The following is a 14620-nucleotide window of genomic DNA, read 5'->3' as shown; positions in this document are numbered from 1 at the left end:
GAAATAATGAGGGATGTAGGGGGGAGAGGCTTTTTTATTTTTGGAACAAGTATTAAAGAAGAGCCTTTGCTCCTGAGTCAAGTTCCCATGCTTTTTCATTATGTTCTTTGGCTGAAGTGGTCTTTAGATAACAAATGTGTCAAGCTGTTCTGTCTCACTAAGTTAGAATTAGGTTATGTCTGTGCAGAAGAAAGTTTTGGAATAGCTGCAAAAACAATTACCGTGCTGCTTGATTCACTGATGATGTTAATTGTAAATCCATATTAATCTGGGGCTGGGCAGGAGTTGCCAGAAGGATTCATTTTCTATGTACCATGACAGATGCTTGTCTCTCTTGGCTTTTTTTTTTTTTTTTTTCTGGTGCCATAGACCTCAGATATCTCCAGTGTTTTCTGAAAGTATAAACAGTAGCCCTGAGCAAAGTTACAGTGGATAGGAAGGTTGCAGTGGCCCGTATAAATCTCCTTACGTAACTTCAGCTCTCATAAAAGCACGCTCATAATATTCACGATGTTTTAACCCCGTTTTGGAAGCCCTTGAATATTAGCACACATAGTGCCAATAGAAAGGAAACCTTAAGGTCAGTGTTTGTTACTTTTTCTTCTCTTGAATGTGATCCTTAACAAGGGACAGATATAAAATGCAACCTAGGAGAGAGAGCCAAGAACAGAAGATGTGAATGTTTCTTTACTGTGTTTTAAAATGAAGGCGGAAGGCTGTTCTTGCCAGTCAGATTCCACGTCTCTTGCTGTCTACAAGAGTTATCAAACCCTGCTGCTGATCCAGGGAAAGCCCTTTGTGCACAGAGTATTTCTGCATTTGGGGCCGTGCATTTCTGGAAGCATTTCAGATTTGCACACTCTCGCGTGCAACTGTTCAAAGCTGCTTAGATGTTTCTGAGTTGTGCTAGTGGTGGTGAATGCATGAAAAATACTGCATAACGATTGGTTTTGCCTCTTTTAGATGGTTTGGCAATTTGTCATGCCATCATACCGATTTATAAACAAGCTTAGAGACACAGAGGCAAAGTGTGTGTGCCGGGGGATGTAACTTTGGTGTGGGTTCCAGATTACTGGTGTGACTTCAGCATGGCCACACCAGCAGGGGCTGAGCCAGAGGTGTGTTATGCAGCTGCCTGACTGAACAGAGAGAGTGGGAGTGGTGTTCCGTAATCCCAGATTTCCTGCTTGCAGGAAAGGGCGCTGGGACAGAAACAGCTGCTGAGAGATTCCAGCAGAGTACAGAGACAAAGTAAAATATCCTCTGTCTGTGGCAAAGCCCATGTGGAAAATTCAATGAACTCCAGTGTGTTGTTCAAAAATGATCGGTTCCATGACTGCGAGACCAGAGAAAGTACTGATTAGTATGAGTAGGTCAGTCCGTACTCACAAACACCTCACCAGGCTCTCCACGGTTCAGGAAGACCTTGCTGTTTCAAAACATGTTAGAATTGCATTTTGCCCACAGCCATAAGAGCCAAAAATTTAAGGGACGGAAGTGATTAATGAATAGCAAAGGTTGGGTGGAACCTTATGTCACAGAAGTGAATAGAGATCGCCGATCTTCCAGGCCCTTCTGTATTTAGCACAACAAAGTAAGCACTGAATTGTTCCCGTGACAGAGACTGCACAGCCTGTGAAAGGGTCCTATGAAGTGTGCTCTTACCCAGAACATTTATGACTACAGTTTCTGATGCCAGTTGTTTGGCATAGCAATTGACTGCTCGTTTGTAAATTGTATAATTCTCCATTACCCACTAATTAGTACTTTATGAAATCATAAAGTCATATTCTTGTAACTTCTCCGTTGTTTATATAGCATTGTATATCTATAGAGAGAGAGAGATGTGAAACTTGTCTTACAGTTTCTCTAGTGTAACGTCTGTCCCTGTAACTGGAAGATAGCTGGAGATGGGGAAAGAAAGTTGTCAAGAGGTGTCTGTGCTTCCTAGTCTTAATATGCAGAGTCAAACCAGGGGCTGACTTAGCTCCCTCCAGCATCCACTTAGTTGGTGGCGGAGTGGAACGTGTCCCTGCACTGGAAAATGACACAAAGACCATTAATAATGGCAGTGCTATGTCTTCGGTGGTTTCCCACACTCAGATAAGATCCTCATCTGTACAGTTCCAAGCCATGATTTCATTTAGTAGATTATGTTTCCCTCTAGTTCTTGTGAATGCATTTTCTATAGATAATCAAAGGAAAAACAGGTTTTCCTCTTTTTTCTCCTTTTTTTTTTTTTTTTTTTGGTCTTGCTTCTTCATCTCTCTTTTGAATAATCGAAGGTAATATTTCTGTCAATCCCTTGATTTTGTTTTGGGTTGCTTAAATAAATTTCCAAGTCTGTAACCTTCCGCATCAGCAGTACCATCTGCTTGAAAGTGACATTTTCATCTTGGCAACCAAAGACCCGGAGTTACAGGCCTTCACACTGTTAATTACTGTGCAGGAGAAATAAATGAATAAATAGAAGAGCCTTTTGGAGCAGAAAGGAAATGTAAAGATCATACTTTATTTTGTAATTCGCTTTACTTTCTGCATAAGCATAATAGGGCACTGTTGTCCAGTAGTAGCTCACCTTTCAGGTTAAATTCAGAGCTGACCATTATCCTGCAGTGAGACCACTTAAATAGGTTATTGTCCTACAAGGGCTGTACAACTGGAGAGTAATTTAATGGTGATCTTAACTCAGGCATTTTGCGTGGATGGTTTTCCTTCTCTAGAGGTAGTGGCTTGAACTTCAAAGCCAGGCTGGTCTGAACTTATCTGCAAGGGTCACCTCTGGCACACCAAGCCCATAGGAGAAATCCATGAGGTCTGGGTGTGCACGTGGTTAGTAAAGAACTCTCATTTCTGTAAAATGTCTCCAGGTGTCAGTGCCAGGTGGAAATCTTTGGGAATGTCTTTGTCATAGAAAACTGCATTTCCTGACAGTTCGAGACAAATGCTTCTTAGCTAAAGGTCCCACTTAAACCGAGAACTTTGTACCTGAATATTTCTGTAATGACTAACTCACACAGATGTAGCACCATTACGGCCAGGTCCCTGTTAGTTAACCCAGGTTTCCTGCTGTTACGTTATTTATTAAGATTGCTATTTCTTGAATTGAAATTTGAGATACCTATTAACACATGTTACGAGCTGAACAGATGGCTATATATTTCTAACTCCAGAAAATATATTTTATGCAGTCAATACAGCTGTTCTGACATTCAGTGGAGCCATAAAAACTAAGATAAACAAAACTTTGCTAACGTTTATATTTTTCCTAAATATTTATTTTAAAGTATCTCAAATGCAAATTTGTATTTCCCCCACAGAAATGCCAAACTTTCAAAAAGTGTTTAACACGTTATGAAAGATCAACCCAAGGTAGGGAGTAAGTGCAGACCAACTCTAATGACCGGCCTGCAGAGCAGCATTTTAAAAATGAGAAGTTCAGCTTGCAGAATGGCTCGTGTCAAACAAAGAGATGCAGCCATTATGAGGGCAGAGGGTGGGGACGGAAGGGTTTTCTTGTGATCCAGAGCACGAAGCAGTGGCAGGAAGGAAAGAGTCCTTTGCCGCAACGAATGCGACTTCTGGATTAGGGTTGAGCAGCACAGCCCAGAGCCATGCTTAAAGCTTGTGAAGTAGTTTCAGCAACAGCAGAAGGGCCCTGCTGAGGGAGGCGTGTGGCGAGAGGATGTCCGGACCCACGGAGTCTGTCCACAGTGGCCTAAGCCTCTCGGTGAGCAGAAGGAGCGTTGGTAGATTTGCTGTGTTCGATGTTACGATGTTAGTCATGCCAACTTGGTGCTTAGTATCAACATTTTTTTTTTTTTTGTAATATTAAATGCTTTCATTATTTTTACATCAAGTTTTATGGGGTTTCTGTCAACTAACCGCAATAACAACATCATAATAAAAAGACGTGTTTGTTTAGTGAATAGAGTGCTGGGAAAGGTCCTGTGTTGGCCGCCACAGGAGCTGAAGCTCCTCCAGAGCAGGTGTTGGAGGTCAGCAGCAGGACAGGCCTGCCTAGCCTTGCTCCCAGAATGTGCTCAGCACACACCAGCATAAAGCATTAGCATGGAGGGTGTGCATCTCTCTTCTACAGGTGAGAGAAATTGAAACACAGAAGGGTTAAAAGACTTTTTTCAAGCCAGTTCTCCAAATGGTCACAGAAGCCAGGAGTATAGCCCAGGTTTCTGCAGGTCCCACTAGCATATTTCACAATTAGGCTGAGTTTTTTTCTTTCTTTCTTTTTTTTTTTTTTTTTTTCTGATAGAATCTGCTAAGAAGTGCACTAAGACCTCTTTGTGTGTGATTTCAATAAACCAGCCATGCAACTCCATAGGGAGGAAATACGCAGTGCAAAATTATGGACTGCAGCCCTCGTTATACTACTCACCCAGACCGCAGCTCTGACCGACGGCTGCTTCATTGACTCTACCAAAGGGAAATGCTAGCTCAAGTCCAGCTCCTTTGGGGCTGTTGCCTCTGTCACAAATGTGGCACTGCAAAAAGCTGACAGTAATGCACACGCAAAATGAAATGTCTTTTTTAATCACTGAAAACCGGGAGCAGGGCTACACCGGCCTGTAGAGGTAACTGAGCCTGCAGGGGAGGACAGCTTGTTTGAGTACCACCAGTGCGAGTGTTCCAACGCCTCTTCTCTAAGGCAGCATCATGACATTTAAAAAACTCGGGTTTGAAACAGTCCACTTCCATGGAGAAGGGACAGGAGGGCTGTGGATGAACACTTGATGGAAACTTTGCTTTTGGTTTTAGATGCTGTAGCTGTTAAATCTGGAGATTCAGCGGAGGACTCGTGAAGGTCCCTTCCCCACAGTTGTTGCTGCAAAACAAATAGGGTCTACTGTGCTCAGAAACAAAGGCAGCAGCTTCATTTTAAAATCAATGTCTTTGAGGGGAAAACAAAAACAACAAACAAAAAACCCAGCTTTCCTTCTAGGGAATCAGGACATGAAACAGTTTGGGAGAATTTAAAGATGGAAAGCGAATCATAGTTGACCATTCAGCTTAGGAGAGCAAAGTGGGAACGTATGTTCATGCTGTAGCAAATGTAAAAGATGCAAACTTAGAGATACCACAGATAATTTACTTCTGTTTGCTTTTCTTCAATATGTTGTTGGAAAAGGGGTCAATTTCAGGAATGTGTTTTTTTTTAATTTTCACTACTACAGTAGGTAAACTGATAACCTTTGCAAAAGTATGGAACAGTGATCTGAGGATAAGACTGGACTATGCAGGCTGACACAAATAAATTGTCTCTTGAGGAAACATAACCCCTTTTAACTGCAGAAGTGCGAAGGATCTCATAAGATCTCTCAGTCTAACCCTGCACTGGGGCAGGATCAAATCCTCCCAGACCACCCTGCCATACGCTGGCCTCAACTTCTCAACACCTTCCCGTGCAGGAAGCTCCTCAGTCTCCCTTTAGTCAGCTTGGGTGTCTCGCCATTCTAATGCCACATAACAGTGCAGAGATTCAGAATGTGGCTGCATTACATTTACGTAGGGACAAATTTACACTGCTATGACAACATAAAGGATTGCTAAAGCGGGATTCAAATTAGGTTTGACTTGAAGGCCTTTTTGTATTGCCAGAACAACATGAAGGGCCCACTAATGTGAGTTGAAGTGAGGCTCTCAGTTTCTGATGATCTTCCTGTCACTGTAGAACTGGGAAAATTCCCAAGGACAATGACGATGATAAAGACTGCATAAAGAAAAGTAGATCGTATATTCCATCCCTCTCTGATATTTTTGCTCAGTGCCGAAATCTGAATTGTCTGGAAGCAATCAAAAAGAATTGTGCATTGATGACAAGAGAGCGCAAGAGATTCTGAAACCATCAGTCGCATTTTAGCACGTACACAATAGGCTTTTAATAGAACTTAATCGTTTATTCCAACGCTTTCCGTACTCCATCTTCCTCAGCTTAACCTCGGAGGAGGTTTCAGATACACCTGTGTCACTGCCTCACGTGGTACCGCCCGTGCCCAGGTGAAGCTGCACAAGGCCCACCTCACAAGGGAAGCTCTCAGCGCCTGCATTTCACCCTGCTCCCTCAGGAGGAACAAAACTGCTGGAGAGAGCAGACTGCACTCCCTTTCTCTTTTACTGTACTCAGTACAGACATCTTCTACCTCTTCCCTTACTTGAAATCACCTGTTGACCTCCAGGCCTGCATTTCACACGTTCACAGAAGGGCCTTGTAGCCTCCCCTCCTCCATCGCCCCATATGCTTGAAGCAGCTGGTCGCTCTGATCTGTGATCTATTAACCAGCTGCACTTGGCACACACTTGCTGAGGAGAGAGGCTGCAGGTGAGGGTGTGCCTCTGAGCATAGCCCCGGGCTAAATTAAAGGCACGCTGCTCAGCTGTGGCACAATACTGGGTGGCTTCTGTCTGTGTGTGACCCGCACACGGTGTCTCAGTGCAGTAACAAAAGCTGAGGGGGCCTAAAGATCTGTTTTGTTACGCGATGTGCCAAAAATTGACAGGAAGGCATCTTGTCTTCCTCTAGAATGGCTATTTTTAAGGATGTTTCCTCACTCTGCAAGTTGAATAAACCAGTTTTGCAATCTGCTCCAGGCCCCGCCCTGCCTAACCCTGGCTAGTTAACCTGTAACAGACTGCAGAACTGGTTTGAGTCACACAGTGAAGAAAGAGGCGTAAATTAGCCGTTAATAGCTTAACTCTCCTCACCAATAAGATATCAGTTGTTAATAGTGGTATCGTTGAGGCACAACACTTGCCACCCAGTCATTCCTTTGTCACGTTATAATGGCTTCTTTTATGGTTTTGGAGACCAAAAGCTACATGGGCAGGAGTAAAACACCCTTCTCAGCACTGCAGCCTAGATGCCTAATTCGTATTCTCTCATTCCCTTCAAACGTGGGTAGCTGAACAAACCCATGCCTTAAAGAAACATTTTGTATGTATTCTTTTCCACTGGCATGAAGCCCTGAGACGCCTACAGGTTAGCCAACAGTCGCCTAGAGGAAACAGACCCCAAAGGTATGGGCAATGCCTCATACACATGTGGGTGTTAATATTTGTATGTTGATGAAACAATTTGATGCCACACGAGTTTATATTCCCTGCCATTTTGCTATAGCGCATGGTCAGAAGGAAGGTGCCTAGCCTAGTGATACCAAATATCAAGTCAGTTCCTCTCCTGAGCAGGTGGTCCTACCAACTGGCTTTGGGTATTCCCCATTCCCTCCAGCCCATTTACAACCTTGCTCTGTTTTATTGCAAAAGGGAGCAGAAATGATCAGGAAGTGTAAGGTAGAGAAGCCTTAACGGTTAATTCTAATCCAGATGAAACCAATAACGAAATTTTGCCTGGGACACGCTGCAACCACAAAATTGATGGATCTCCCTCTTCTGTTTGAAAAGTTGTACTGATGACCACGCTCCTCCTGGTCCCGCGGGAAGGGCAGGCTGTGTGCCATTTCAGTTCCCAGTTTTGGCAGCAGCATCCACCAATGGTTTGCTCAGAAAAGCTGGAACCGACTCGCTGTTTTCTTCTGCAAGGAGGGAGAACCCACTTCTGCTCGCCACTGCTTTCTCCATGGGGCTTGGAGGAATGCACTCGTTTCAGAGAAGGACAGATTTCATCAGCCTTGATTGGAGGCACTGAAGCTTATATACTTGGCTACCAGGGAAAGTTAGCAGCAGTGCCTCCTCCTTTCTTTAGTTGCTGTAAAGCAGGGAGGCCTGCTGCAATTCTGAAGAACATTAGCAGATGTACCCTCAGCAGAGGTAACCAGGGTCTAAATTACACTTCCTGGTGAGCCAAACAAGGTGTCTTCATGCTGACGTGGCAGATCTCTAATTGCTTTCCTAAAGATTTCACTTTTAGCTTGTTCCAGTTCCTCCAGTTTACCAGTGGTTTATCTTATTCTCATGTACCTGCCTTTTCCTTCGTGCTGTTCCTTGCACTGAGTGTGAAGGCAAACCTGTAAGTTACGAATTGCTGCACTGAATGTTGGGGGGGGATTTAGTCTAGGGAGTATTAGAACTAAGGCCAGTTAAACCACCACGGGAGAAGTGTTTTTAAAGAGGAGAAAGGTAAAGATAAGTTCTTGTGGTCTTGTTTTTTGCATTGATGTTATGACCCAAATGAGAGGAAGGCTCACAGAGCCTTTGTGTGCTGAGGGGCTGGAAGGTGGTGGTGTACCAGTAGAGTTTAAGCCACGTACCACTGCTCTTCTCTAATATAGACAAGGTTGAATGAAAAAACACTGCCCAAGGAAGGGGTTGCAGGCTTCTAATTTTGTCTAACTGCTACCTAGTTCTTCTTACTCACTTGCCTTTGGCAGCTAGAAGTGACTCAAACCCTCCATTGCCCATAGTTATGTATGTGAGGCCATCATTGTTAACAAATCAAACTACTTCCCTTTGTATGTGCTTGGAAGGTGTTTGACATTGCTGAATGCTCCACTGCAGCTAAGAACGCAGCTAGTCTGAGTTTCACTTCTTCCCAATGGTTATCGATGCTGGTTCTGAAATACCTCTAGTTTATAAGCCATTTAATTGCTTACAATAAAAATCTGCCAAAGCTCAGCTGTGGCCTGATTTTAAGTGAACCTCAGTTCTGCACTCACAAGGAATTTAGAGGACCTCACGTTAAAAGAATAAATTAAAAAGATGTCTTTTTTTTTTTTAAGCCATTAGTTGTATTTGATGGGCACTGGGGGATACAATGTCTTTTAGCGTACAGAAGTGGTACCGATTTGTTTTTGGAGCGTTTTGGAAGTTGACTTGTGAGCCCCTTGGGAACTGGACTCTTAAGCTGGACTGGAGACCAAAAAGTAGGCAAAGCTGACAGAGTGGGGCAGGGGATTTTTATAGGTAAATCAGAAAGGAAAAAATAAAAAATAAAAGAAATATTGCAGGGTGGTGTGGTAGATGTGTTTGAATTAGGAAAGTGTGATGTGCTGGAGGAGGTACTGAGTTCTGGTGTTACCTTAACTACTGTGAGGATTGCTTTGACTTTCCATAACAATTTCCAGGCAGTAAAAAGGAAGTACTAATGCTTGGGGCACAGGGGTGGTGTGAAGATCAACTGCTTAGTGTTTATAAAGAGCTTTGAACATGATAAATGTTATGTAAATCAGTAAATGCTGACAGACATCATCCATCTGGGACTGATCATGAAAAATAATAAATTAACTAGTTTTTCAGGCTTTAGAGGGTAAAAGGAGCACATAAAACATACAGAGCTGTGCAGGTGGCAGAGTAATTGCATTTGTGAAGTCACCTAAGATGAAGTCACATGTGAAATGAGGTTAAGATTCTCTGTGTATAAGCATTTGCCCATTACAGCATCTCAGTTTGATGCACTTATCCCCAGCTACTTAGTGACCAACTGAGGAGCTCTGTAGGAGCTCTGTTTGGCAGTGACGCCTAGCATGGGCAGAGGGCTTTGCCCCTGTGTTGTGTGGCTTCTGCTAGTGCATTTTCTTCCCTCACCTTTGGGAGGTGTTTCTCTTCCTGCAGGATGCCTCGTTGAGGTGGTCCCCCATTTCCACAGACCATTTCCAACGCTGGAAGCAATGCTTGCTGACTGGCTGTCTGTGGGATGTAACGTGTTATGGGTGTAGGAGCGGAAAAGCCAGAACAAAGAGAGCATTTGCAATCTGGATTAAGGTTCACAGCGGCCAGGCCATCCACTGGGCCTTGCAAAGCTGCAAAATTCTGAATTTTGACAGTGTGAAACTTTACAGAGTTGTTTTAATATCAAGTAGCTAACCCTGTGAGCTCAATTACTGCTTGTTGTTACCGAAACGTGGCAGAGGAAAAGCAGTGAGAGGAAATATTGCCCTATACTGAAATTACCAATGGGGTTGCAATTGTGATCAGACTAGAACACCAGCTAGCCTCTGTGGCTCCTACACTGCCAGATGACTTTTCCTTCTTCTGTTTTCTAAGACTGTCTTCCTAAATATGGGCCAGATAAGAAGTATTCATGGTTCCCCCTGGGAAGGATGAGGAAAGGTTGGGATTTACATGGTGATATTTACTGCTACAAATTGGGTAATGACGATTCCAGAAACTCAGTTCAGTAGCTCTCATCTAACTATGTACCCATACACCATTTGTGATTTCCCAGCAGTTTTAGGTAATTTTTACTTCTTTCATTACCTGACCAACTACAAATTACTCTTCGTAAAATTCCTACTGAAAAGCCACGTAGGCCTGGCCTTCAAGCATCAGTTGCAACAAGGAATGCATTACCTCTCTTTAGATTTCCTGTTATACTCATTTGAACACCCAAATAGTCGAGTTTAACAGGAAACACAAATATATTTTTCAAGAGTCCCTTTCCTCCACCTCCCCTCTCACGCTCCCTCTCCCCGCCAAAAGTAGGAAGGCCGAATCCTGCCAGGTTTTCATCGTGTCTGGAACAGTACAGAGCTCTCTCAGCTTCCCAGTTCTGTCCTGAACAGTGCCTGAACTTTGCAGGTGCCTGGAACGAGGTTCTGTGTTATACCAGAAGAATACGCACTGATGAAACAAGGAGGCAATGGCACCTTTTGCAGGCAGGTGACATGGAAGAGAGCGTGACTTTTGGCAGCACCACCCTTAGCGCCTCTCTTGAGCTCAGACTTCCTCACTTCAGTTTTCTCCCAGTTTCGTTTACCATGTGTGATTCTACCTGCATTCTGGAGAAACGGACAAATAAGTGTAAAATAAGGGTAACTGTGTTCTGACTGGGCATTTGGTGTGCCATCTGACCTGCCTCCCTCACTCATATACTGGGTAGCCCTCCCGCTTCAGGTTGGATTTGGTTTTGTATCTGTCAGGACTTCCAGTGATACTTTGGATTCTGTATGTATAAGGAGCATTAAATTCTCTGGCAGTCTTTTTTTCACCTTAGACACTGTCAGTCTTGGTTCAGTGGTTTTGGTAGCTTAGCACGTGATGAGCTGAGGCATGCTGCCCTGCTGTGACAGGCAAGCAGCCTTTGCACTTCCACCCTGGGGCTGAGGGGTTGATGGGAAGCACCGCTCACCTCCATCAGCAGCTCTGTGTCACCTGAGCACTCGCTCACACCCAGCCTTGGTTATAAATAGATGGCTCCAGGTGCTGCACTGAGCTATGCTTTCTGCAGTCTTAGCAAAGTTGATTGTGGAAGTGGAATTTGTCTCAATGCAGAAGGAGCTGGTGAAGCCACCTGGCCCTTTACGTAGTAAAATTTCTTCCAATTCTTGTTCTAGGGTGGTATTAATGACTGCTGTCTTTGCTGCCGCTCTTTGAAATTTGGCTGTCAGGTTGTTTAATATCCTTACCATCACACAACATGCTTCTTCCTGCACAAACAATGCCCAGGCAGTGGCTACAGGAGCTGAGCTGTGGGACGCTCTGTGGTGATGGCAAAGTGTCCGTGGGCTAACTTGGAAGCAGCCGCATCACAGGGGTCAAAGGCATGGGCTGCCCACGAATGGGCACTCTACAGCCCCCAGGCAGGGGCAGGAGGGCTGCTGTGGGGTGTGCTGTGACATACTGCCATCAGGAACTGTGCTGGCGCGTCCTCACTGACTGCAGGAGTCGTGCTTAGAAGTAATTCCTTTTGGAGAAAAGGAAATCTGGCTCCTGCCTCTCTGAAGAAATCACCTGTGGACTCATTTGGGTCAGATGAGTACCTGTGAATGGCCTTGCAGGACAGATCTCAGGGCAGATGGTGCTTTTATGTGTGGATTTTGAGAATCATCCAAAGGAAACCTCTAAAAGTACGTAGGTGGATGTCACGGTGCCTTTATTATTATTATTACATTATTGTTATTGCTATTACAAGTATCATTTGAGTTGCCTAGATAGGTATTGAGATTTCCCAGAACCTAAAAGTATTGAAATCAAGGAGAATAAGACACCTAGGTGCTATGGAGGATTAAGAACACCTCCACCTATCCTCAAGCATCCAAATACCACCAGAAGTCTGGGCCAAAGTGAAGAGAGAGAATCAAATAGGCCATCTACAGATGAAGCAGGCTGGGAAGTGATTTTGATGAATGACAGAAACGAGATTCTGTGGGAATCTGAATAGGATTTTTTTCTCTCTTTTTCTTTTCTTTTCTTTTTTTTTTTTCCTGCATCAGGAAATGACTGCAACACTACGAAATTTGTAGCACAAAATATTTGTAAAAGCCCAGCCACCCAAGTGGTTTTCAGGGTAATTTGTTTCAATCAGCGGTGCAAAGAATTATTGCTATCGGTGGAAGGAATGGGCTGCTGTGCTTACATTGTTTGCTGTGAAGCAGGACAAGAGCCGCACCATTTTGATAGTAGTGATTTCATCAACAGGAGAAATACACAGCCCCGGACCCTGGTCGTGTAATTTTAAAAAGCTCTCCGTTTAGCTTTAGAAATAAGCAACCAGAACGGTCTGAAATTATATATTTCCACTCTCTGTACTATTTTAACTCAGCTGGGCTCTGAGGCTATGGTCTGTGTCAGGGCTTCCTCTCGACACAATTATTGTAATTCATTATTAAACTGTTATTTGTTTTCATTCTTTACACTGTCTGGTGCTTTACAAAGCCCAGCAGCCAGATTTATAATATGGAGAGCTCTGTTCCATTACATTACAGCTTCCCCATAGTATTTTTCTTGGCACGTTCAACAACACATTGATTTGGGTATTTAATTCCTTACATGCTATAGATTAACCCAAATCTACGTGCTGCTTTTAAGTATTTCCTGAGCTTAGCAGTTTTCCTAGCCTGAACTGCAACCCAAGCACAAAGTTTTAAAATTATTTCAGTGCTTGTAGCCAAAATACTGTATCCGAGCATTGTCAAACTTGGACGTTTGGTCCAAGTCCAAAATGGCCTCTGGATCTCATTTTTGTGAAGTCCATCTTGTTTTCACCTGCCAACATACCACTCGAGGGATAGGTGAACTGTTGTGTTAACTGCATGCCCTTGGGTACCATTTCATCTCTTGGAGACTTAGAAGCATCATCTGTCAGCGTGGCTGGGATGGGACTGGTGAGTTACGTGCTCTGTACCTGTCACAACTAATAGCAAAGACTGAAGGGAACCACTGCTCTGCTGCTGGGCTCCCAAATTCCCCCTGCTATCGCTGGTCTTGGTGAAGACAGCGGCGGTTCCCACATGCAGGGCTCAATCCAGCCTCCGTCTCATCTGTAAATACATCCACACTTGTCTCCTCCCAGCTCTTAGCAGGACTTGCGCTCAAACTTCTTACTGACAAATCCAAACCTTGGTGGCACTGCAGACTTTCATTCTCGAATCACACATTTTCTACCGTTCCTTACCTTACTCCTTCCATTTGTACGCCGCTCCCATTTCCTTGCTGCCATCTCCTCCGATCGCCGCTGTTTCCTACTTTCTTCTCCCAGACTACAGACTCCCCCTCCCCTCCCAGGGCTTTCCTGTTTATTCCTTTTTTCATGTTTCTCCATTAATATCCCTTTTATTTTCACTTTCTTTTTATTCTTCCTGCCTTCCTTCGATAGGTACAAATATTTCCCTCCCTCTCCTTTCTCTTTACTGTCTCTTCTCTTTCCCCAGACTCCTTCCTCGAAGCCTTTGTATTGGTGTCCTCTTGAGCTCGTTCTTTCTCTGTCTTAATCTAGGTTCCCGTATTCCACGCTTGTAATTCTCTTTGCTAGCCGAGATAAGCATTTGTCCCCAGGAAATGTCCCTGTTCAGGCATGTCCCTACGTCCCTTTGTTTTCTTCAGCTTTTGTAATTCCCAGCGCACCTGTGTGCCTGAAGAAGCCATTCATCAACGCACAGAGGCAGGCAGCTCATCAGAGTGAGCTCTGCGTGCGGACCTGCCTCCAGTATCCCCTCTTCTTCACCCACAGAGCCTCTGAAGAAGCCCTTGCTGGCACGAAGGCAGGGGCTGCAGGACACCGACCCGTCCCTCCTCGCTCCTCACCTTCTGTCAGAGCACGCAGCCCTCTGTCTCCGCAGTACGTGACTTTCTTCTGCTGGAAATGTGCTGGGATTCCAGGTATGTACGTTTCAAAGCGACTGTTGTTCTGCTATGGTATGATACGACGTGAAATGACAGCCCACAGGATATATGAGCCTCTTGCAAGAAAGACAGATGCTTGTCAGAGTTTCCCTGCCTCAGTTCTCAGAAGCTGTTGTTTATTTCTGGGGCTCGTGGCCTCCAGGCTTACGCTCAGCCAATGCCATGATTTAGTCCCCACGTTGCTTTGCTGTCCGTCTTGGCCTCGGGTTTTGCAGTTTAATGGTACGGTTGCCTGTCAGGGCAAGGACTTCTGCCTTCACGTGGGAACTGCGGATGAACTTTTACACTGTGTGAATGGGTGACCTTCAGTCTTCCCCGAGCACCTCTCTGCCTATGAGAACACCTGTGTGCAGAGTTTGAGTCAGAACTAATCAGAGTTCTGTGAGCTGTCCCGGCTGCTCACAGCTAACAACAAAATGCGCAGGGCAGCAGGCAAGCTTAATTATCCCTCTTGAAAGAGGTCCGAAAGGCAAAAGAGTTACAGAGCTGTTGATCTGCAGATATGGGCAGCTACAACTGGGCTAAGCTCTGCTCACGTTTATCCACAACCATGGGCGTAGAAACAAACTGTATTTTTATTTTCCACTAGGAG

General features: G+C 44.5%; 1 protein-coding gene across 2 annotated transcripts; it reads right to left on the bottom strand.

The window, feature by feature from the left end:
- Window positions 1-3260: 3260 nt before the first annotated feature.
- Window positions 3261-14252, bottom strand: LOC124418013. Of its 2 annotated transcripts, none has more exons than XM_046942219.1 (4): window positions 13301-14252; window positions 10554-10685; window positions 9493-9594; window positions 3261-4840 (listed from the first exon to the last, which is right to left on the bottom strand). In XM_046942219.1, the coding sequence occupies exons 1-4, from the start codon at window positions 13445-13447 to the stop codon at window positions 4679-4681; spliced, it is 543 nt and encodes a 180-aa protein (XP_046798175.1). In that variant the 5' UTR covers window positions 13448-14252; the 3' UTR covers window positions 3261-4678. The 2 variants fall into 2 exon arrangements, with proteins under 2 accessions (XP_046798175.1, XP_046798176.1); XM_046942220.1 differs by lacking the exon at window positions 3261-4840 and adding an exon at window positions 5870-7976.
- Window positions 14253-14620: the final 368 nt, after the last annotated feature.

The sequence above is a fragment of the Gallus gallus genome, chromosome 5 (assembly GCF_016699485.2).
Source record: "Gallus gallus isolate bGalGal1 chromosome 5, bGalGal1.mat.broiler.GRCg7b, whole genome shotgun sequence".
In the NCBI taxonomy this organism is placed as follows: domain Eukaryota; kingdom Metazoa; phylum Chordata; class Aves; order Galliformes; family Phasianidae; genus Gallus; species Gallus gallus.
Note: the sequence above shows the minus strand (reverse complement) of the source record. Positions and strands in the feature narration are given on the sequence as shown.